Source organism: Plodia interpunctella, chromosome 13, assembly GCF_027563975.2.
Source record: "Plodia interpunctella isolate USDA-ARS_2022_Savannah chromosome 13, ilPloInte3.2, whole genome shotgun sequence".
Classification (NCBI taxonomy): Eukaryota; Metazoa; Arthropoda; class Insecta; order Lepidoptera; family Pyralidae; genus Plodia; species Plodia interpunctella.
The window spans coordinates 4596276-4621650 of record NC_071306.1 but is presented as its reverse complement, the minus strand read 5'-3'; the positions used below and the strand labels follow the sequence as shown (position 1 = coordinate 4621650).

The 25375-nt window shown below is 34.1% G+C and overlaps 1 protein-coding gene across 1 annotated transcript; it reads right to left on the bottom strand.

Annotated features, from left to right (window-relative positions):
- Positions 1–308: 308 nt before the first annotated feature.
- LOC128674977 (uncharacterized) lies at positions 309–25109 on the bottom strand. Its single transcript, XM_053754010.2, has 13 exons — positions 25032–25109; positions 24245–24609; positions 16845–16981; positions 15086–15286; positions 12709–12945; positions 11787–11893; positions 10512–10731; positions 8931–9080; positions 8350–8496; positions 5987–6148; positions 2657–2871; positions 1646–2566; positions 309–1564 (listed from the first exon to the last, which is right to left on the bottom strand). The coding sequence occupies exons 2-13, from the start codon at positions 24543–24545 to the stop codon at positions 1015–1017; spliced, it is 3348 nt and encodes a 1115-aa protein (XP_053609985.1). The 5' UTR covers positions 24546–24609; positions 25032–25109; the 3' UTR covers positions 309–1014.
- Between the last annotated feature and the right edge of the window lie 266 nt (positions 25110–25375).

Sequence of the window (25375 nt, the reverse complement as noted above, 5' to 3'; positions counted from 1 at the left end):
TAATTAGGGAACGAGTTCCTTAATTAATTTTTCGTATTACATATTCCATAATAAGGTATGTTTCAAGCCAATAGCCAGAGACTTGGCTCCCGTGGGAATTTCGAGAATCGAGTGACTAAATATTTTATTGCGTCCACAGAGTTGACACGATGAATACAGCACGCAGGATAGTGTTGGTATCATAAGCAGAAATAATAACTTTTTGGAATGGGGTGAGCGAGTCGGATATAGGCCTTATCCTCTAAAACCCGCGGTACCAATTGTGTTTGATATTTATAGGAAGTTTTAAAATAAAAATAAGAATAATATTTTTAGAAATGACTTTAATTTTCCTGTTACTTGGAAATAATTACAGACTTTAAAAATCTTACACTTAAATTTATTTACATTTTGGTTGCTATAATAAGTTACATTCATCATTTATTTACACACAAAGAAATTTAACTAAATTTAGTTATACAGTTCGTGAACGCTTACCTACTGTTTTTACAACCTATATCACATTTTCATTTTTATATCTAGTAATTTCTTACATTATTGTTCTTATCTATTTTTTATTATTTATGTTGTTGTGAGATGATGTCGATATTTTTAAATTTTTAACATAATCCTGACTTCGTAAGCTTTGTTGGTATGGTTTATTAATATGGTTTTATGAATAAATGATATTGTATCTTAAAATTGTATTGTCAAGCAATTTATATACAATAAGATATGTAGTTTATGAGAAGTAATATTTTTCATATGAATATTTATATATATGGCATATGGCTATTTACAATATACTACACAGCCAAGAGTGAGACTAGTTTACAAGAAACAGATAAAAATTAGAGAAATCAAAATCAATTTTAGATCGTAACATTCTACGGATTTGACCAAAAATGTTAGGGAGGCACTTTTGCCAAAATTCAGTCTTGCATTCTAATGTTACACGTAAAAAAAAATTTAAATCGGAATGTGTCCGAAAGATTCATATAGCTACACCGTTGTCTCTAACAGATCTGGGGAGGGTCAACAGAAACCGTCTTTAAGATCCGGATAGCCTAGATCAGGCATGGCTCTTCTGGAGCCATTACCTCGCGTGGAGTTTTCGACCCGAGTGCCTCGGCCGGCTCGACCTAAACTAGCGTACCTTGTATCCGCAAGCTTATCCCTTTGTGCTACCTCGTCGTAATATCTCGCATCATTCAATCCTGCACTGTATTTCTGGCTTAAGCTGTACTTATCTATCGTTGCATATTTCTGTACCGTCGCGTATTGACGCGCCGCTTCGGGAACTCCGTTGGTTTTAGCTCGATCGTAAGGTCGTTCTTCAGGAGGCAATGCACCGTCTAATCTTGCTTTAAATTCTTTATCTTTTCTTCGACGTCTTCTGCAAGCGCAAAGAGCTACTGTCATTGCGCATATTAATAATCCAATGCCAGCTGCTGCTGCGACATACGGAGGTGGCAATGATATCCGGAATGAACAATTAGAGTCATCTTCGTCATAACCTGATGGACAGTGTGCACTTCCATCACACCACAAAGTCAGCGGAATGCAAGCGTTCAGTTCTGGGCAGCTAAAACAAAACAAGTAATACAATATTGATCCAATACAAATATGATAATACTGTAAAATTGCATCGAGCAAACATACATACCTATATTTACATTCGAGTGATACTGACGCTGAAAGTAGATTCGACTCGGGATCGGGCTCAAATACTGGCTGTTTCATCAATTCTATCCATTTTATTGAATAGTCAGCTTGTTCATGCTGTAGAAAATCAATAACATAGCTTCTTGCATGAGGTTTTAATGAAGATTCTATTGGAGTCTGCGACGATTGCCAACCAGGGCTAAATAATTCTATGGAATTTGGACCATCCGGGCAAATTTCTCGAGGTCGTGTGGTGTCTCTTGCTTCATAAATAAATAACCTATTTGGAGTGCGACAAAACGGTGAAGTTGACGTCATATCGTACCCAGGCACCTTGACGTAAAGATATCTACCCTGTACAGGGTTTACCTCGTCTCCTCCCGGCTCTATTAGCCAAGGTCTATGAACACATGCTACCTCAGCCCTCACACTCTCTGATATGACATGCCTATCGCCAACTATTTCGGAGGCAGCTGATGATTGTCGTTTATCAAAAAGTCTGATTTCTCCACTACTTCCTCTCAGTCGTCTTTCTCCCCAGGCAGACGAACAAACATTTTCATCACCTGGCCCTGTAGGAATAAATTTATATTCTCCCTCAAAATCAAAATCATCATAATCTTCAGTTATATTCATCATAGTCACTGTAAAATTAATTTCAACCACAGGTGCAGTAAGTGTATATATATTAAGGGGTTCCGATCGATTTGTACACAAACAGTCTCTTTGTATAGGAACACCCTCCCATGGATACTCCGTAATGATAATTTGAGCGAGCCCTTCACCCCCTATGGTTCTTTTTGCGGGCCTATCGCATTTCCATCGCCCTGTCCGTGGATTTTTATGGGTACTGCAATGTTTATTTCCAAAGTAAGTGCTCGTGAAAGTGAGTTGAATCCTCTCGCCCTGTTTTGCTTCAAACCTAAAGAAAATAAAAAGTAGTTAGCGTTTTCCGACGTTATTGCAACTATGAAGACTTTAATTAAAAGTGAAGGAATTTATTAGCTCTTACCTCAAGATGCAAGTAAGGTTCTGAGCGCCGCCTCGTCCGTAATAGAATATTGCTCTTGGGGCTTGAAATCTGCCGGAATAGGTTTGAGCAGATTTGAAGACTCTATCGCAGGCTGAATGAGACTCGAGCAGAGGCTGTCCTTGTTCGCTCACGTCTACGAATTCATACCGTAGTAGGAATGAAACTGGATATAATGCTGATCCTTGTCGTAGTTCCTGAGAAAGACAACGCAATTATAACAATCAAGATGAATAATAAATACAACTTAATGAATTATTCACCGAAACATTACGCAGTAATCACACTACATCTATTGGTGAAAACCACATGAAAATCCGAGCTAGTAGTTTTTGAGTTTATCGCGTACAGACAGACGTGGCAGATGACTATGTTTTATAAAATGAATAAAGATATAATTTTAATATCTGTATAATCTGCGATTAATAAGTTAGAACACCACGAAGAAAAACAGACTCGTTAAAGTAACTTTAACGCCAATATTTAAGTTCGTGCGCTAAGCAAGACTACGCGGTGTAGTAAAACTTCAAATATTTAGTTAGAAACTTGCTTCAGTCCTTCCTCTGTTGAATTTAATATTGAATAATAAAGCAGTTCTCAACTAGTGACTAGAACTTGCTGATGATCTGGTTTCCTCAGGACTAAAATTATTGCAATATTGCTAACAGGATTAAAAGGAACAGATTTACGTTAGATTAAATTACGTGCTGATAATTTTATATTAATTTTCGTTTTGTTTACTTGATGGTATTTTGAATATCAATTAGATTTAGAATACCTACAGAAATAATCACCGCCTCAAAATTATTCGGTATTCTTAATTCATAAATATAATGATAAATTTAATTACTATGACATTGAGGTCATGCCATAAAATTGATAGAAGGTCTAAACATGTAAAGATTAAAATTGTGAAAAATATTTAAGAAAAAAATAAACCGACCATATTACATTTAGAATAATTAAATTAAAAATCGAAATAGACATTCATAGAGAAACACCGCGAGCGTTACTAAAGCATTCCATCACAGGGAATGGAGTGGAGTAGACACATACTTCATTATTCAGGATGCCAATGCTATGCTGTGACTGCTGCCTGTGACTTGTGTACCTGCCTCTGATGAATTACAGCAGGTCAAAATAAATTGAAGTATGTTCACTATATAATCAGAGTATTTTTATTTATTCAATTTTGCAAATATTGCCTTGCCATCAATAAAAAATTAATAATTGTAATTATTAGTTTTTCTTATTTATTATTATTTTATTATATGGAATTAATAACATTTGCTGGCTTTGTATAAAAGATACATTAAATTTTTATAAGGCCTCGTTATTTTAACGCAGATATTATAAAATAAATAATATAAATAATATAATTGTATATAAATAGGTAAATATATACATTATTAATATTAAGTATATATTGTGAATCATAAGTTAAATGAGTCATGAGTTATATTAATAAATGTATTGAATACTTACATAAAAATATATATATGACGAAACCAATAAAAAAAATTTAAAGTTGTATAGGTTCTTTTAGAATAGAGGTCAAAACTAAAATTTACGCCTGGCCGAAGTTGAAAACGGTGACAAATTCATTGCCCCGCGCTACCGCCGCTAAAGCATTCTAGCACAACGAATGCATGGAGTCGGCACGTACTGCATTATTCACAGTGGCAAATGCAACTTCGCGCGTGACTTATCTGCTCGCTTGCCATGGTTCACAAGTCAAAAATTCTGAACAAGTTTCGGGGATTATTAGGTCAATAAACTAACCAAAAATTAGATCTAGTATCAAAAACTCTGTCTTACTCTTTCTTGTGAGATATAACTTATGCGAACATAAACTATTAATTATATAGATAAATACCATTACACAATAAGAGAATCATGTTCCTCACGAATTATGTTTACAATAACTTACTAAAGTTCGCGTCCTCAAACCATTGGATCTACATGGGTCAAATTAGCAACAGAAAATTATATTACAATTAACATGACGCTAATTGATTTATTTTGAGTTTAAAGTTTAATTCCTATAAAAAATCTAAATAGTGACGCAATCAAACATTAGAGAAAAGTTCTGACTTTTCTCTATGTAATCCATAGATATAAAAACATTACATGTAATATATATATATATTAGAAGTGTCGTTTTATCTATAGTAAGTTTGGGGCTATACCTTCTTAAAAAGAATCAGTGAAACGCAGAATCTCCTTGTCTTGAATATTTTAATATACAAGGGGATTCTGTATATTGTATTCAGGGAACAGTGTAGTTAAAGAGATTCTGCATTTACACAGAGCCAAAAATATATGACACATCCATTGTATATGAGGAAAAGGGTGCTCTTATTTCGCTTAGTGCATACGTGAACGACACACGTACGAAATGAAAGTTTAATATTTGCTAGCTTTAATTAGCTTGCACATGTTCTGTGTTGGAGTGTTTGGGGTGATATTTCAGCTTAAACTTTCGAATAATGTGTAACATATGTCAAGATGAGATAATAATAAGATTTCTAGAATTTGTTAAAACATACATCCAGATGTAACATCGCGATGTGTTATTAGAATAAAAGTTTCGTTAACTATTCCTGAGACTGTGGTCTCGTGGTATATGTACCACACACATATTGTAGTTAAAGTATCTACTTTAACTTTCTCATTACAAGAAGTTCTATAATACATATTAACATCTTTAATATGTATTATAGAACTTCTTATAATGAGAAAAGGATGACTATGCGATGTGTTAAATTATATTTATCACCTCAGAAAAAATAAATTAGTAGAATAAGTTTGTTCCTCTGAACTGCCAACTAGATATGATAAAATCATCAACATTATTGAAAACAGAAAGTACATTTCGCAGGATATAATGGTAGATAAAATAGAATGCCTCAGCTAGTTTACACCGGTTGCAGTGCGCGGACGTCCGGCATCTGGCGCACTTTGTAAAAACACGCCGGAGTTGCCCGCATTAAAAATATAGTTGCCACAAACAAGCGTGTTTGTTTCGGATATTACGTTTGGAATTAATTGATTTTTTTCAGCGTATATTTTTGTTGATATTTTTTCGATTTCTGCAATGTTTTTGCTAAAACCGACAGTTACATTTTAAACTACCGTCTATATATTACTAAAGTATCGTTCACAGCGTTCACTTCTTTAAAGTAGAAGGAACCTGCACTCGGGCTGACCTGATTACAGCCACAGATGAAGACAGCTGTTGAGGTAGCACATTTTTGGAAACAATTTTTGACCCTGCTCTCGTTTTCGAAATGCCATCGATCGTGATCTTACCTGTAAGATTGTGAGTGCAGGTCCAGTGGTGATGTAGCTTTCGGAGGGGGCACATGGCCGCGTGGCTCTCGTCGCATTTGACAGCAATGCGTGGTCGCACAACCGGGGTGACTCTTCGCGGCAGAACATTCCTAGAATGGACTTCTTGTCACTCATATCCAGCTGCAGTAAAGAAAGAAAAAGAAAGATCTCAATGATGGATTGGACTGGATTGTCGCACTTTGCGACCTTAGAACCAAAATTAAGTAAATAGTAAATTTTTAGACAAAAATCATACGTATTCACATCGCTACCACACTTTATCAAATCTCCACTGAAAATAAAATGTACGAACTTAGTATTTCTATTCCACCACCTTTATTTCAAACGTTGATTTCAAACGTTGATTATTACGTAGCAGTTACAGAGAATATTTTTCATTATATAATTTTCAAGAAATTGCTAGAAGCACTTCAAGAGCAAGATATTTGCAATTGAAACAATTATCTGAAACATGCGGGTATATAGAAGTTGTTTCAGTCTGGTTAAAATTACAATGACAAAAGTCTGAATGAGTCAAACATTCAATATTTGATTGTTAGGTTTGTCTAGAAATTATAGAACAGAAACAACATAACTCTTCTGAGCTATTGAACCTGAAGAATCTGCTTAAAATGAAATCGTCGTATATGGAAATGTCTTTCTGAATTAATACCGAACTCTTAAATGCAAATGTCTGACCTACTTGATCAAAACTATGCCACGTCTCATCGAGGTGTCAGAAGATTGCATAGATTGCATAATACTCCGGCACGTACTACTGTGTTATTACTTAGAATCTTGTTATTTTATTTTCACAGGAATTAAATTCCAAGATTTTAAAATAAAAACAAATAAAGAAATTCTTAACAAAATTTGTCGCAAATAGTGATGTACCGTTCTCGAAAATTTCTAGAATGTTCTGAAACGGTCAGAAACTATTTTAGAAAATTCCTGCGAATTTTCTTCAGATCGAATCCGTTGAAATTTCCTACGAGAATTCCACTTACTAATCTGCGGGTATCATTAAGAGAGGAAATTTTCGAGAACAGATAATTTCTCAACACATCGCCAGCCCCAAAAGACAATGTTACTGAAAACGAATAGAAAAAAAAACAATAACTCCAAGCTCTTTGTCGTAACCATAACCACCCGCGATTGCATTAAACCTCTATCTTCATTGTAGTTAATGGCATAAGAAAGGATCCTCTGTGAATTATAAACTACTCCGTAGAATCCATTATTTATTCTACTTATCATAATTGAGTTAGCAATGTAAGAATTATCAAAAGAATTCTACAAAAGCCCTGTTCAGACATAATCCCTACAATTCCTGTGACTACGAGTACGGAAAACTTCCGCGATTAAAGTGCTACAAAAAATATAGCTTTACTCATCCATTCTTAATGTAAAGTAAGGAATTCAGAGCAAACGAATGAATGAACGAAACACCGCAGTTTTAAAATGCTGAAACCACAGAATTTTTACGAATATATATTAACTGGATTTAAACTGATAGTTATGTCTTATGTACCTCTAAATGAATGAATACATAGCTATGGTAAACTAGTTTTTCCGTGGTACAAAATCATTATCTATAGTGACCACGATAAAGCACTGGTTAAATGAATTTTTCTCTTATGCAAGGAAATTCTAAATAAGAAATAAGAATAAAGGAAACGAAGATAACATCATCTCTATAGCAAAACATATCAGGAACAGGATTTACTTTGATCCCTAAAAATGTTACTTTTAAATAATTCTGTGCTTTTCATACTTTGTACCGCAGTGCAGTCGCTTCGTTTGGTAAGAGTGCTCAGACACATTAAAGAAAATTAATGCCGACGTCAAGCGGTAGGTCGTGGTAGTTGGCAGTGAAATGGCACGGAATCATACCAATTTCATATCAGTTATGAATATGTATCATGTTAATCGAAATGTAAACCGACAGTTACACGAAAGAGAAACTTGAAATGTGTCGTATTTGTGCGCAGATTGCAAAAGTCAATCAACGATAAAGGGCAAAGGAAAAGATAAACATTTTGGATTGTTCTAAATGTTGCCTATCGCTAACTACTTAACGATATTTAAGCCTAATTCTTCAAGCCCGCCTTATAAATTAAAGCAGTCATCGCGTTTCGCTATTCTTGGCTCTGTCTATACCGTAACGTATACATATGTACTGTAACTGTTAAACTATGTAGGCACAAAATTCAAAGATGTTGACTAAACAAAAGTTCCATTCGCCTTTTAAAATTTTGTAGATATAGTAAAGGCCGTAGTTTTAAATCTATCTTCGGAAATTGAAACAGAGAACCTATGCGTATTAATTAATAATAACCAACCTTCCTGTCCAGATCCGCATCAGGAGCCGCGCCATCCCATATAGTGAGCTGAGAGGAGCAGTCTTTCTGCTGGTCAAACCCAGCTGGTTCCGTGCCTGCTGAGTGGTATTTCACAAACGACACCCAAACTATTTCGTTTGGACGACCCTGAACGAAAAAAAAAGTACATTTTAGAGATTGACCCTTTAATAATTCAAATAAACGTTATTCTTAATTGGTATTTTGTTGATTTCGTGATTTTATTTTTAGATTTTTTATGCTGACTGTAAAGTGATTTCGCCAAATCTCATTAGATTATTACGATACATTTATCATAATGTAATTGCTGCATAAAGTGCTTTTCTATTATGATTCAAAGCTTTCATTCAACAATTTAGTACTCTCTAAAGAAAAAGAATATCATATTTTCGAAGTATAATAAAAATCTATGGCCTTTATGGTTGCGGGTAACCGCAAAACGTTAAAGTTTTAAAAATAGTGTATCGAAATGAAGAAAACATAACCGTTATAGATACTTTCGTACGCAAAACTGAAAACAAAGCAAGAAAGTTCAGTGACTTTTCAATAACAGAAGTGCTTACCTGGAAATAATACACACAAGAACTGTTAGGTGGGAGCGAATGCCTTGGGTTTCTGAGGACCCCACTCGTTTTGTCTGAGGAGCGCAGGACAAAACGACAGCGGCCGTCGGGACGCACGTACGAGTGCGAATCTTTGTCCACGTACAACACCTGACAAAGGAAAATTGTATTTCTCTGGAAATATCGATACGTGCAAGCGAAGCACCATTTGCTAAAGGAGATTCACAAAGTGACAGGTCACGTTGTGAGTAGTCGTAGTATTCATTTCTATATTTCGATTTGGAAACTCCTATAGAAATGAGATATTGCTGATAATTCTACACCATATTTTTTTAATATAACATTATTTGTATATTCAATTTAACCGAAGCTCAGTTCGGTAGTCATAATAAAGGAAAAGAAAATTATTTTTTATAAGAGACCGCATTCCAACTAAAGTCTAGTACAAATTGTCTTTTTGAAACCATCAATTCAATCAATTTGAATTCAAAAATGGCTTATTATTTATTTGTTAAAAGCTACGCTCTCACTGTGCCATTTATACGTTTTTTCCCAAATATCAAGAAAACTATAAAAACGACGGACGAGTGTAATCAAATGAGATATAAGATTTCCATACAAATTCCCAGTACTCTTCCGCTAATCTCATACAAAGTTCAGATTGGGCCGGGCACGTGTTGAGGGACAAAAGATGTCAGCGCTCTCATCTCATTTCTTCTCATGTATTTCTAAATACGCACATCACTTTCTTGTATTAACGAAATTGACTTTAGCTTTCTCTGTCTTTGGTTTGTCCTCTGTAAGTGGGAGTAGGTATTTCTAAAAGCAATGGTGAAAAAAAATCCATCCAGCCAGTACGTGGCGAGGTGGCGACGAATGCCCAATGTCACTCAGTAAAGATATCGATTGAATGGATTGGAAAACTTTTGGTTTACTTCTATAATCTTTGGGCTTTGTAATTCGTTCTGTAATCTCTTGTTCGAAACTTGTAAGTAAATTTTTCTTTTGCTGTTTCTAGCCCTGGGCTGATGAACAATAAACTTTGTCAAAGTAAATTTAATTTCGTAATTATAATTACGACAATCTTCCAATCGATAAGACGAGGCCTGAATGGACGCTATCCATTCAGGTCTCGTCTTACCGATTGGAAGCTAAGAATAATGTCGAAAGAAATGAAATACGAATGTCGAAAGAAATCCAGCAATTTCTATATTATAATAACAAAAGATAAAAAATAATAAAAGTTTCATGAAAAAATAAGTTAAATATAGATTTAATTTTTAGAGTCTTCTCGGTTTAGTTCGTTGGATGAGCATAATTGATAAGAAGACGATTGAAAAAAATACACTGTCCATTTACAGGAAGATTGAGAAGACCATTTTCCCAGCATTGGGATCTCCAGAAGCTTTCTCTCATCTTGCGTGATGAACGTGTTGCAGGTTTTTTCTCAGCCGTTGAGCGTCGGAGTCCAAGGTCCGCTTTGCTACTTTTTCGTCTCAAATCGCACGGTCGTCGGCATCCCTGGTTTTGCCAGGGCTAAGCGGGACTATACAGCTAATAATAAAAACTATGATCACATACCTGAACCTCCAGCTCAAACCCCGGCAGGTAGCTCAAAGGGACCGGATGGAAGGGGTTATCATACGGCGACGTATGAAACTCCAGCAGCATATTGGGACCACGGCTGACGATGTCTGGCACAGCGTCGCCTCCGCACAACCGGACCAATACTGGGGACTCACGAGTGGCGCCATCCCACACTGTTAAGTAGTCTTGTACTACGTTGCATTGGTCCCAGATCCTAAAAAGAAATGGTGTTCTTGAAATGAGTATTTTAATAAGTATAAATTTTCGTAGATATTATAAAGGTTTATATGTTAAATAATTTTATTAGGTATCTTTCTGTCTTTCTTCTTTTTTGATCTTACTGCATATTGAAGTACGGGGTGCCTTTTTAGTAATTGGCATTCCTTTGTGTACATGTTCAGTTTATATTACTGAACAACTTTTCGTATGAGATAGAAAAACATCTACATTTTCCTCAGTTTGTCCATTATGTATGGAAGGGAAGAGCAGATTTTTTTCGCGATTCCTTGGTTGATCACATTTGAAAAGTTCTTCAGTATCATGCACATGTAGACAAAAAGATGCCAATAATTAAAAAATCACCTTATATAGTTTACATTAAATTATTCACAAAAATATTCCAATGACTCTAAAGTTATTTGCTAAGCTTAATTGAAATATTATAGAAATGTGTAATGCTGTAAAATAATTAACCGCTTGCTAGGTTTCAATAAATGAAACAAAATTAGTCTAGTACATGAGGCAATTAGACACATGAGATGATTAGAGGTCAGGCGATAAAGTTCAGTCATGAAGAAAGCCATTGACCTCGCCTATTTAGCACAGCCAACTGCCATAGCTGTGTCTGTCTTCTGAACATAAACATGGTGCTTAAATGCAATATTATAAAAATAAGACCCCTTGTCGCATCTGTCTATCAGTGTGACTTTGTTTATTACTCAAAATCTCCCAGACTGATTTTGCCATGGTTTTTATATAGATAGTGTGATTCCTAACGAAGGTGGGTGTACGTATAATTTATCACGGTTTTATCCGAGCGAAACCGGGATGGCTGCTAGTTTTAATATTTAAGAAAAATAGGTCTGTCTTTTTAATTTATCAAAAGTTGTTTTTTTTTTCAACACCGGTTTAAAATGTGTAAAAAAAGGTTTTTATTTTCAAGACAGAGTTTTTATAACTCTGTCTTGAAAATAAAAACCTTATCTGAATATTCTACACATTCGTAACTTAATATCTGGCGAGAAGTGGTAATAAAAAGGAAATACTCACTTTAACACACGTTGGCTCCTATCGTACTTCACTATTTGGTCTTTGATATGTATTTTATGACTATTCGTCTGTCTTACTGCTAGCAACACATGTTTATCGGCGGGTATCTGAAAGGAAACGATGGAAATTAAACCTTTTACCGAGGTGAGTAAATTGAGATTTGTCTGTTCACCATTGGGTGTAAATTATTTAGACAGTAGGCGTAACTGGCGTGCAGTTCAGTGTGAATTTCAAATTAAATATTAATTGAAACAGCCACTACGGCCACATTAATCTCGTGTAACAAATATCCCTTGTTTTTGTTATAATTTACATGTAGTCTCCACCTAGGGTAAAACAAATCTGCAGTAATTTCCTGATGTAAAAATAACTATGGCCCGCAAGCTTTTCTGAACCCGCCATTTATTCAATGTCAAGAAATGACAAAAGTAAAGGGGAATAGTAATTATGAAATTTCTCAAATTCTCAACAAAATGTCTTATTCTGTTAAATTTTGACAATTTATGAATATCTGGTGGAGAAATTAATCAATTATAATTAAAATGCTTTTAGCTTCCGCTATAACGAGAGCCATCATTCGAATTGCTTGAAAGATATTTTGACGATTTATATATATATATAATAATAACTGCTTTGAAATATGTAGACTCTGAATTTAAATATTTAGCTATGTCTAAATATTTTAAGTACCGTCAACAAACCTCGATCCACAAGTGCTTAGGCGTCCCATACATACACATATGCAGCTTGTTGAGACAGTTGAGACTAAACATTATCCAAAATTTATCCACAAAGGAAATATTTCGTTTGTTCTATTTAAGTATGGTCTCTTTTTTTTTGGAGATGGCATATTGAAAAATGTGAAATAACTTCCATTTTTGAAAATAAAAGTACCTTTAAGTCCGTCGACTACACTACTCACCTTAGTATGTTCGATGCGGTATGTACAGGTCGCATTTCTGGGATAGACCCCGGGAAAGTTTGGCGACTGGATCCGGCACGCGCGGAGATCGCAGTCACTCAGTATGCGGTCACAGTACGTCCCCGGGACTCGCTCCCCTCTCCAGGCCCCTACCGTCGCGTTTCCATACCGCAACCGCGCTTCACTCCGTCTTAGAAACTTATACGCCAACTTGAAGTCGAAATTGTATCCCACGCCCTACAAGCAAATAGGGCTGTCACTCACAATGTAATTTAAGGCAGTTAACGCTTACTCTGGAGTTTAGGACGTGTGGAAATAAGTTTGCTATATTATGATTGGGGACATTCCAAGCCAATTTTCAATTTATTTTAGATAGCTACTTTGTTTATGACTCCGAATCACGTGACATAAGAATATATCGCGCTGGCAATTGCAATATAAAATGGCATAACAGAAATTCCAAAATTAAACCATAGTAATTAAATCATTTGAAAATTTCAGAGTAATATGTAACCATCCTTAACAATTGGATTGAAAGGGCGAAAATTTTAGAAAGGTGAACCTTTTATCAAATTATGTGAGGCGTCGGTAATAACATCCATTATTGTAATTGCGGGCCTTATCCCGGGCCCTAGGGTCCGTAATCGTCGCTTAATTAATTGATCGAAAGTTCAACCCTCGGTGCACATAATACGGCTGCTCACAGAAGATAAAGGTAGGCTACTTTCACACCGCCCGATAAGTTTATCGATCCAATATTGGCATTTCGACGAAACTCGGCTCGGCCCTTACTAAGGTTATTCGTTTATAGGTGTGAACAAAGGTGAATTTCCCTTAACGCTGTAAATTTACATATGGTTATGTAGCGTCTCTTCTCTATATTATCTTAATAGACAGATTAGTGTATCTTTAATTTCACGCAGCAAGTTTTCAAGTAGCCTTTAGTTTAACGACTGACATCTATCGGTTACAGAAGGGTTCAAGTGCCGAACAAAAGTACGCCTTAACTATATTAGTATTATTATATATATAAGTATTAGTTATTTTTGTGGATTATTAGACTTTCGTATTGTCATATATAACTAAGTTACACATGACAAGAGCATAAGTATGTCATTGTATTTTCATTCGGACATTTCAAATCTTTATAAATATACGGTAGAGCTGGTTCAACCAGCTATTTTTCTATTCGATCATCCCAATAGTAGTCAATCAAGTTGAATATATATAAAAATAAATAAATAGTTTAAAAAAGACAAATAAATAATTAAATATTGGAAAAAAAAACAATGCGATCGTATCGGTGTCGAATCGACATGTTCGTCGTAGAGTGTGAACAGTCAAAATCAACGAGGCGTTAAAAGCGGGGTAATGTGAAATATTAGTCAAGTCACAGGCGCAAACACGTAGTTACGTCACGTCAGCAAAACAAAGGATGCCTAGTAAGTGACTCTTAATGAAGATAAATATCGTTGTTCATTTATACAGATTAACTTTCCCGTGTGCAAAAACTCCTAATTAAACATGTCAGACTCGTGTTAACAAGTCAGGAGTGAAGTAAATTAAGTAACTAAACAGCTTTGTTTTCTACCAAATGTCCGTAATTTTCGTTCACAAGAGTAAAATAATTAGAAAGATTTTATTATATTAGAGTACATCGAAATTATGTTCGAAAGGACGTGAAAAATATGCCTGAGGTAAAAAAAATACATTTATGCGCCGCCATTAGATATAAGATCCAAAAAATACTACTTGTTTAAAATTTTACGATTTACGACATTAATATATTTGCGAACAAAATATAGCTCAAATCAAATGTTAAGGTACAGTGTGTCTAGGGCGACTCTGATGTAAGTTTCGTAAGTTTTTACATAATATGTATATGGTATATTATACCCATGTTGTCCAAATAAATGATTCTTTCAGAGAAGGAAAAGATCATGAAACATGTCGCATGCATAATGTATGTAAAACCGAACTTTTAAAATAAATAATAAATACTTAAATAATATAAAAAGAAATGACAATACGTGGCTCAATTTCTACAAATTAGTTTGTAATATTGTGAATGTTAAAATATTCTCAGCAAATGAAACATGTATAATAGTTTTCATATACAACCAATTGTTGTGAGGAAACCTGCACACTAGTTGACAGTTTAGGTTCACTAGTGAGTATGCGACTACTTCACACTGCACGCGGTAGGTAGTCGTAAAAGTGATGTCGGATATCTTTAGGCGACTTGAATAAAATCTGACATAAGTATTAGTAGTTAAAACACTCGAAAAAGAAGAACTAAAAAATTACGCCGCTAACTCGTTATGCCATGCCCAAAAGTAATTTAAATCTAGACTAAATACGGAGCTCTAGATCTTACCTGTTGGCTTAATCTGTCTAATCGGAGGGTCATGTTGATGGAATCAGACTCGCTAAAGTACACTGTGTATCCCCAAGCGGAGCCGCACCATTGCCCCGTGGGCGGGGACGGGCTTCTCTCTACTATAGTCATGTGTCCGTCCGGACATCCGTCCGATGTGAACGACACGAATTTTCCTACCGTAAATGTGTCGAACGTTAACTGAAACAAATTATGGTTGTAAGATAGCTAATAATAATATTTCTTGGCGGAATTCCAGGTTTTAGGGACGAAGGAACCGGGTGAAAACCTTATAAATTCATTCTAGATATTCTTGAAGCGTCAGTCTTGAAGACTTCAATGAAGCGGTGGTGGTGTAATCGTTAAGACGCCCGCCTGTGGATCGAAAGGTCCCAGGTTCGAATCCCACTCGTGCTACATGAGTTTGTATATCAATGTGACTCATGTATAGTAGTTTTCATCAACCACCACTTGCTTCCGGTGAAGGAAAACATCGTGAGGAAACCTGCACACTGGTTGATTCTTATTAACTTGCATGTGAAATGGAGAAGGCAATGGCAAACCACTCCATTAATAATGTCAAGAAAGTTATTGTGTGTGTTTCATTCCACGTAATAACCACGACCCTCAGCCATGAGGAATACGACTATGAAGTTTGAAGACAATTCTTATAAAACTCCACCGAACATGTGTTCAGTTTTATAAGAATTGTCTATATTATGTATATACTATAATGAAATAGATAATAGAAAGTAAATAGCCTCTAAATACAAATAAATAATGTGAAAAAAAAACTATTCTGTGAACTACCTTTCAACCTTTTGCGAACCTTAAGTCTTTGATGGACAAAACAACTTAAAAAAAATAGGTGTCGGTAGTTTTCTTTCTCTAAATATTATTCTTAGCCCAGTTTCGCTTTTGTTGTAACTTTTAATTTTGAAAATATTTCATTAGCCTGTGAACTTTTAAGTACATGTTGTCATTGTAAATAAATTTTGTAGATTATTTTCTTTCAACATAATAATTAGGTACATTATATCTTACAATCTACATAAACCGGTAGCAGATATAAATGCCTTGTTACATCTTTATCACGCTAATTATTTGGTCACAATACTGTGGAATCATTGAAGCGTATATTTTTAACGAGATATACTTGTTCAATATTCCGTTTGTACTTTGATATTATTGTCCAATTTTTTTAGTCAATAAGAATGGTATAAGGTTACGTTCTTGAGCAAAACATTACAGTGACACAAAGGAAAAATATCTGTATTATTCCAGTACGGATTAAACTCCTATGAGACATGGTATTGTTTTCTTGACTTTATAATATATTATATAATACACAACATAATAATAATTTTAGCATGAATAACAAAAATAAGTATAATTTTGGTATGTTGTTGTACTGTCCTAAAAATAGCACGTCATTGTGGTAATAATTTCTGTACAAATCATAAGGATCAAAGGCATTATTTTGGAAGTATTGTTGAATTTTCTTTACCAAATTAGTATTTATACGAATTAAGGTTAACGTCAATGTTGACTGAAGTAACCCATCCTTAGTAAAGTTTACTGCTAGCAAGTTTTAATGCTAGTCTAAAAGTTGAAGTAATTTTTAAGAAATATATTCGAGGTTACGTAACATATAGCGTGTGCTCAGCAATAGGCAGCCTGAGAAAATTATAATGCTGATGATAATATAATATATTTAATAGAAAATCAATATAAATAGATTTTAAATATAGTTTTATACCTGTATAATATCTCCATAGTTGCCGCCATTAGCGGTGAAGTTAAGATGGCAGAGGAAAGGCAGGTGTTCCTCCCTGGGTCTTCGCACTTCCAACTCGTAAGTGCGGCCGACGTCACCCATATAAGTCCTATTGCACGCTGTGAACAATAAAGATTTTGGTTTTATTATGGTACAGGACGGCAAATGTGTAAGTGGTAAGCGAACGCTGCCCAGAGATAACTGCTATACCATAAAAATTTCTCATAACATATATATTATTATTTAGGCTATTTTTAATTTCAGGAAAAAGTACATTTCTCGCGGGAGTTCACGTGTTAGTTAAAAATAATATCAAAAATGAAAGTCAGTTGTACACTTGATAGGTAGACATAAAATGGATCTCTTCCACGTAGTCTTTGAAAGTTTAAAATACTTTTAGTCTAGCTGCATGTAGTACGTGACTTGGAAAATTATAAATCTACAACATATAATATTATTTCAACAAAATGACTTATAAACCAGGAAGCTAAAGCAAGAGAACTAAAACACGTCTAAATTATACAAGTCACGATAAATACCAGCATACCTGTATTGTTAATCCTTTCAACACAAAAATAAGGAAATGAGAAGGAAAAAAGCTGAATAAAGCGCGAGCCACAATGGAGAACGGCCATATTTTCAGAGCCTTTTAAAAAAAAAAGTGGCCTTTGTCTGCCCTGTCAGAGCATTACATAGCATAAGACAACTGTTCAGAATGCGGCAAAACATCATTGTTCATTTTAATTTCCACCCTTTGTTCAAGTTTAAATTTATTCATATCGCTATTTGATTGTGCAGTCCCTAAATTCTTGAATTGTGTAATTTATATGAAAGAAAATTAACGGAGCGTGTTTCGCAAAAATGTTGATTGTTCTTTTACTTTGTAGATAAGTAAGCTTCGTTGCGCACGTTCATTTCATAGAAATGAGCAAGAAAATATTCCCTATGTATATAAGTACGCATTTAGCTACATTATTGTTATTTGACAAAAAAATGGAATAGGAAATTAACGTGAGGGGAAATTTTGCAATTTTAAATAATTGAAACTTGTACAAAATATTAGATGGACGTACTCAATGTGACTGAATAAAGTTTTACTCAATCAATATAACATAGATAAATTAATTGTTTCCATATATACATAAATATTTTGGTATTGTACTTGCAAAGTCAAAATCAATTTTAATAGTGGCATATAAAATGAGACTTGGGTTAAAGAATACGTGTAGTTCCCGCCCTAGAATTTAACCACTCCGTATTCTCAGGTGGATGTTTTACATCAGTCGTAAAATCAAGCTGATTGTTGAAACTTCCAAAGTTTATTAGCGTAGTTTAGACTCGGGTTTAGGGCATCAATACTGCCGGAAATGAAACCAGGAGAATGACAGATAAAGACAGTGAAATTAATGGAGTGAGCCTGAACTTGTAATGACAATACCTTCCTAATGCAGTAATAGTAACTAAATAGACCGTGCTAATGTGTATGCGCTGTTGCAATCTGGGTTTGCACATAATTAGCACCGCGCACGTGCGTCTGTGTTTACTGCCCACTGGGGCTGTTGGCGTAGTTTCTGGATTAAATCGTAATCTATTTCTCTAATAAAAGTTGTATGGCTATAAGCTCAGCGATGGCAGACGAGTGGGGAACACGGCTCTGCCATGCATCCCTACATCACGTTCGCCGTCCCTATAAATCCACCTGTCGATAAGTAACTTACAAAGAATTGCAAAATCTATAAAAAGCAACCCTCGTAGCCATATAATTAATTGCGTAAAAGTCAGTTTATATTATTGAACTTTTGATATTCAAATGACCCACCATACATGATAGTACATGTATACAAGGTCATGTTTTGAAATAAAAATATGCGTGTCACCTTCAAAGCATTTATGACAAAAATAAAATTCAAGGTTAATTAAATTGGAATACGAATTCTTTAAAAATAATATATATCCCAAAAGTATTGAAATAGCATTTTTCAATACTCAAATAAAAAGAGCCGTCCTTATCGGTATACGAGATTAAAACATCGTATCCTTGGCACTTCGCGAACAGCTAACTTCCTCAAGTACAATTCGTTCACATTCTGTGAAAACTTGTGAGTTCTAATAGCGTCTCCCTCACTAAGACAGCTCAATTACGTTTGTTTAAGCAAATACAAATGTGAGTTTATTTTAGTTTAACTTTATCGTTTTAACATGTAGAGGATACTAGTTTTGTCACGTGTTTTTGCTTACGTAAGAAATGTTCCTAATATATTTGAAACATATTTCAATATACATACACTTTACTATATATTAATACTAGCGGCTCGTAATAAACTATACACTCAAACTTGATCAGGAATCACACTATCTATTGGTGAAAACCGTAAAAATATCCGTCTAAAACCGTACCAAACCGTAAAAAATGATTTAATGGTCTATTCTTCAATTATCCGTAGAGCAGTCAGCAGCAATCTTAAGGAGCCTGTGCCTCAGCATTAGAGATAATTAAATGACTGATGATGATGATACTTCACTAATGTACCCCACATCTAGTTCAGTTTTGGTAGAATACAAAATACAGGTTTTTTTTTACATTGCACAAATTTTTAGAATGATGAAACTGAGTCGGTACCTATCCAAAGAAATCGATCTCGAAATATTTCGTTCTTATTTCACGGATTATTTCTTTTAGGTGTTTTGTGTTCCAATTTTTTATAACATACTCATCGTAAAAAATGTTTTGTGAATAAAAATTACCCTGTATAAACGCGGCCAGAAGTTTAGCAGAAAATCTATGTTCGTTTGTTATACATAACAAACGAACATGATATTAGATTTTCTGTATATAAAAAAATATATTAAAAAATAATACTATTAAAGTATATTTTTGCTTAACGTTGCGAGATAATAATGTTTTTTAAAAATAATCATTTTCCATTATCGTATGTATTTCAACAGCACTTTATTGATTTGGAATATTTATTTGCCAATGAACACAATAGGAAATTTTCATTAACATTCGAAATCGAATTACGGAGAGTTTAGGTACATCATTAATTCAAACGCATCACCATCACATTTATAACAAGATAAGGAATTTTAGTTTAAAGTTCTACTTATACTATTATATTATATATTATACTATTTTTTTTATCTAATTATATTAAATAAAACTACCTACCTAATTATAGTTTTCTATACAATACTAATTACAGTTTACAATGTGGCCACAGTTGACTAAACGGACTTTGGTGGCCATCATTTTCGATTTAGTCAACTGTGATTGCAACAGCACAACAACATTGTGGCAAACTATATAGTACTCTCTTACAAAATTACTTATTATGGCATAATTCGTTAAGATCACTTTTAATTTTTCGCAAAGAAATAAAAGAAATTGATAAAAATGTAACGGTTGTCTAGTGCACATAGCACCAGAAATAACCTCAATTTGAGGTATATTTCATTACATAAATGTACTATAGCCAAAAAGGTTTCGTGACTAATGCCCATCCATTTGGGAAACAGCACACTGAACTTAACACCTTATTAAATGAATGTGGGTTTTTTTGGTTAATTGTACCTGTATTACGGCTAATGGCTACCTGTGAACGGAGGTGAAAAGTGTATCGGCTAGTACTGTTATTAAAAATTTATTACTCTTATGGAGTTTTGCGTTTGCGCCATTTCGTTATTTATTTTATTAAGATATGAAAAAAAATTAACCTGAATTAACTCCAGCTCACATAAATGGAATTAAAAATACTGGATGTTGCATTTGTGTTTAAGCCAGTAATTTGACTGATATAACATAAATAATATTAATATATTTAAATTCGATGCAACTACCTTATTAAAGTAGTTAAAATGAAGAATTAGTGTATTTAAAACTAGCAGGAAGCATGACGACAAAAACATTTGTTTCTATAGTATTTACGAAAGACCAAACATAATAGGTACAATCAACAGTAAATCAAGTTACCCAAATTTATTGCTGCCTCTATTACCATAGCACAAAGATTCATGTAAGGTAACGTGAAATGTGATCGACTATACAACTTATCCGTCCACAACACACGTATCAAAACACGGGCTTATTGCAACAATACGTAGCTAGCTCCTAATGAACTCTTAACGAAACCATGATAATCAGTCCCCGACGCTCCCTAACCGTCCTTTGGCCCTTGTAAATACGTTTTTACGCTGAAAAAGCGTCGGGGGATAATTGTACAACACAAAAGACCTCGAGGATATCTCACAAAAGAGATTGAAAGAACTAGATTACTCAGCTACGGTCTTTTTCTGGAACGGCGCGGCGCACAATGGTCCGGATTTAAAATTAATTGGACCTATGTTCACCTTATTTAAAATCCTTTATTTTTATTTGAATAGAAGGAAAATCTAGACCGATGATTCGATCGTAGGAATGTCTTGTTCAACAAGACATTCCTAGGTTCGATTACTACATATTGATACCGAACGGAAAAAAATAGATTTTCTCCATTTTTTTTCAATATCTTTTTTAAACGTGAAGGAACCATTTTTTGAACAAAATTCATATGAAATATTTTAATCAGCGTCAAAAGTTCTATACAAAACCATTTATTGTTTAGTGATATTTGCACTTATCGGTCCTATGTCCACCTTTTTTTAAAATCCGGATCACTGTGCGGCGTGACGTAGAAAGTTAAGAATGTGATGACGTCACTTAGTCTGTTATTACCGCCTTAAGAAGTTTTTTCAGCTATTTATGATGTGTTCAGTAAATTATCTTTTTTATTTTATTGTCGAGTGTTCTATTCCAACTCTTATATAACCAAAAATACTTATTTACTATATAGATTTGCAATGTCTACGCAGTTTATTTTCTAATATTTTATCTGCATTGAAATTTAAAAAAAATCAATGGTAATTTAAATGTGTGTCGTCTACTGTCGTTTTTCGTTTACAAATGTTCATCTCGTTAATTTCCCTGTTTTTTTTCTTTTAAATAAAAAGAAGAACAGCAAGGTATCTAAACATGAGATGACTCTTGAAAGCGCAAAAAATCACAGCACAATACAAAGTTTGCCGATTACGCAAATCCATATACTGTGGAGTATAATATGTTTTGGCCGAGGTTCCGCATAACTTCAGAGATATTACATAAAAGGCAAAGGAAGCCAAGTCCATAGCTGACACAGGCACTCGACTGCCATGAGATATTTCGTGTGGGGCCATAACTTTGGGAGACATAACCTTAGCGGAAATTGACAGTTTTCACAATTTTCGTTCCGAAAGTAATTTGTTAGTGAAAACACAAAGGCGTGTTTGAAAACACAAACACAAAAACATAGGAATAGGATAAAATTCCTATTGTTTTCCCTAACACAATTTTATGCATTAGAAAAAAATATATTTTTATTATTATCACAGATAACGCACAAAAAAGAAACTATCGAAGTATCCTATGTAATTGATGATTAAGATGATCCATTATTATGTTTGCGCTAGATTTGACTTGTAATTGAAATGACAACTACTTTTGAATATATCAACGTGAAATCTATTTCACTTGTTAATTCATTTGCTAAATCGCGTGTTCATGATTCGCCAATTTTGCAGTATCGCTTATAACTGCTGACTAATACTGTATCATGAGAGCTGTCGCGTATTCTGCGTCATCAAACTGTAAAATATGATAGCTTTCTGTCATAAACTGACAGTTAACTAAAATGAGTTGTTGAAATGCCTCTTGTGAAATACATGCATATCTTGTGAAATATATACAGTGTCATTCACTCTCCGACAGAGTTTAGTTAAATTAGTTGATTAAATGTAAAAACATTAAAATGTATGTAATAAATAATTTTACATTTAAATTCAATCCAATATTAATTTATTCCAATAACCAAGATCTGTTATTTAAATTTAAAACAATAGAATAGTAAATTCAGCCATTCTGCAATTTGAAAATAGAACACACTAATTTTTAAAAGTATTTCCATCGGTTGGCGGCGTTGGCGCAAACTAAGTTGACGGTTGACGCGTAACGTTTTATTTTTGTTCCCGTCACAGCGACCGTTTTACACAAATGGTAACTTTGTGAAAAATGAGGAAGCCCGTAGATGGACACTGCACGATAGTTTCAAAACACGGGCTTTCTGAAATGTAAGCTTTTATGACTGTTTTGCAGTTTTCCTATGCAGTTTTATATATACTATATTTTATTCGTAGCCAACTATTTTATTTAAATGTGTATTTACAGTTCTAGAAGACTGTTTATGACACAAAGATATATTATATCGATAAAATATAGATAAAATATATGTATATATTTTATGGAAGTTTGTATAATAATGTATTTTAATATCAATCAGTCACATTCAAGTCTATACTACTTACTTACCCACTATTCGTAGAAGACATATTATGTACTATTTGTTTGATATAACGTTATTACTAATGGGAGCTCTTCCAATCAACTTATTTCCTATGTTTATAAGCTAGATTTTTGTTAATAAATTTTAACAGACCCGTTTTATAGCCTCAAGTCCAAACCTCTTGAGTACCTTTTTCCTTTGTGACAGATGTCAGCGAGCCGAGAAGGGGAGACATATTAAAAATGCGTCTGAATGACCTAAAAACGAGTCTTCCGGACATGAATGAGCCGTCCTTTTTCTTGTTAAAAAGGGATTACACCGATATTATATGAAATCCGTTTGGATGTTGGTTGACATTAAGGGATGGTTTCTGATGTCTTAAGATAAAATAATATGCTAAATATTTGTGTAGGTACATTTGTAATGAGCATATTTTTATAGTAATTGTGAAAATGACAGAGCACAATTTCAGTGTTATAATTTCCTGACATGTATCTTCATACAAATATGTATGTTTATATAATTGGTATACCTATAATCTTGCATATTTGCGTGAGACAATATTTGCTTTCCAAATTAAATGCGAACTATGATTTGGCGTGTCGTGGACGTTATACGAGGCGAATAAGATTCAGTAGGCCTGACAGTCATTAGGCAAAAAATGTATTGCCAAGGAGGGTTGCAATCAGGTAGACATCCGGTTCAATCACAGTCGAATCTTTAAATACGCTGACACTGGGGTTTGCGATCACAGCCTCAAATCAATCTGGGCATAAAGTAAAATGAGAGAAGGTATGAAAACTATGATAAAAAGAGTTGTTACATTGTTTCTGGCAAGAAAATAGAACAGAAAATATGTACAGCTGAACGTGGTCTTCAAGTTTCACAATACGTCTCTGTCTAAGGGCTAAAGACGTATCTTTAGCCCTTAGACAGAGACGTGTTGTGAAACGTGTTGTGAAATATTTAAATAATATTACGATATTATATATGTATACATAAAAAAATGTAGATATGAAAATTATCACTCACGTGTGCAAGACTTCGGCTCATCACTCTTATCACCACAGTCGTCGACTCCATCGCAGTACTTGTCCAAAGAAACACACTGTCCCGTGTCACACAACAGTTCGCTCAGCCGACACGGACCTGCTACGTCCCGTGGCTTCGCTTTCACTAGCACTCCACTGTCCCCCATCGCATTCACACTATCCTCATTAACAAACTCCTCGTTTAAATCCTGAGGACTACACAACTTCAGCGATAGTAACACTATGATGAATAGGAAGGTTCTATTCTTGGTCACATCTTCGTAGCTCTTGAGGAGACACATCTTTGTTCGCTTAAGACATGTGTTTGTCACAACATTGTCTCAGTTTTGGTTGTTCGTACGGCTTCTGAAACAAGAAAAAATTATTGATTAGTTATAAAAATTTTACAGAGATAATAATGTCGTCAGAACAGAATGAGTTTCACAAAATAGTGAATCATGCGTCCGTCTTTAAAAAAATTAAAGTAAGTACTAAGTAATAAATTGGAAGCTATTTTTTTCAATCATTTCGAATGTTATCAATAGCTGTTATATAACAAAACTCCATAAATATTATATTTTATATTGAGGCGATTTATTTTTCAATCAAAATTATTGCTCTTAATATTTTTTTGGAAATTAAAAAAAATAAACTTCCCTATCTAAATATTCAATCAAAACGAATCAAATTCCACTACACCCCGAAGTCAATTCAATCAGCATACAAATCAAAATTATAGAGGCTGAAGTAACACAAATTATGGTAAAATATACGGAAAGCTATTGTACCTCCGACGAAAATACCATAATCGATACGAGATAATATCTTTTATGTACGCGTGAGACCCAATGTGATGTTTCATTCAGTTCTGGCTCTTATATTTATTGTAATAACAGTGTTTTAACTCGTATTTGTGTAGCATATGTTGTAACGGCGTTTATTTTTACGATATTTGAATTTATTTCAATATATACGTATTGTACGTGTCCTGATTTAGTAGCTATATTTTTGCGTTACTTATTGTAATAAATATTTTCAATATTGATGCAAGACGATATGAAAAAAATTATTTTCTAATTTGAAAACCGACTACCAGACTTTTATAAAAAATAAAAATCTTTGATAGAAAATT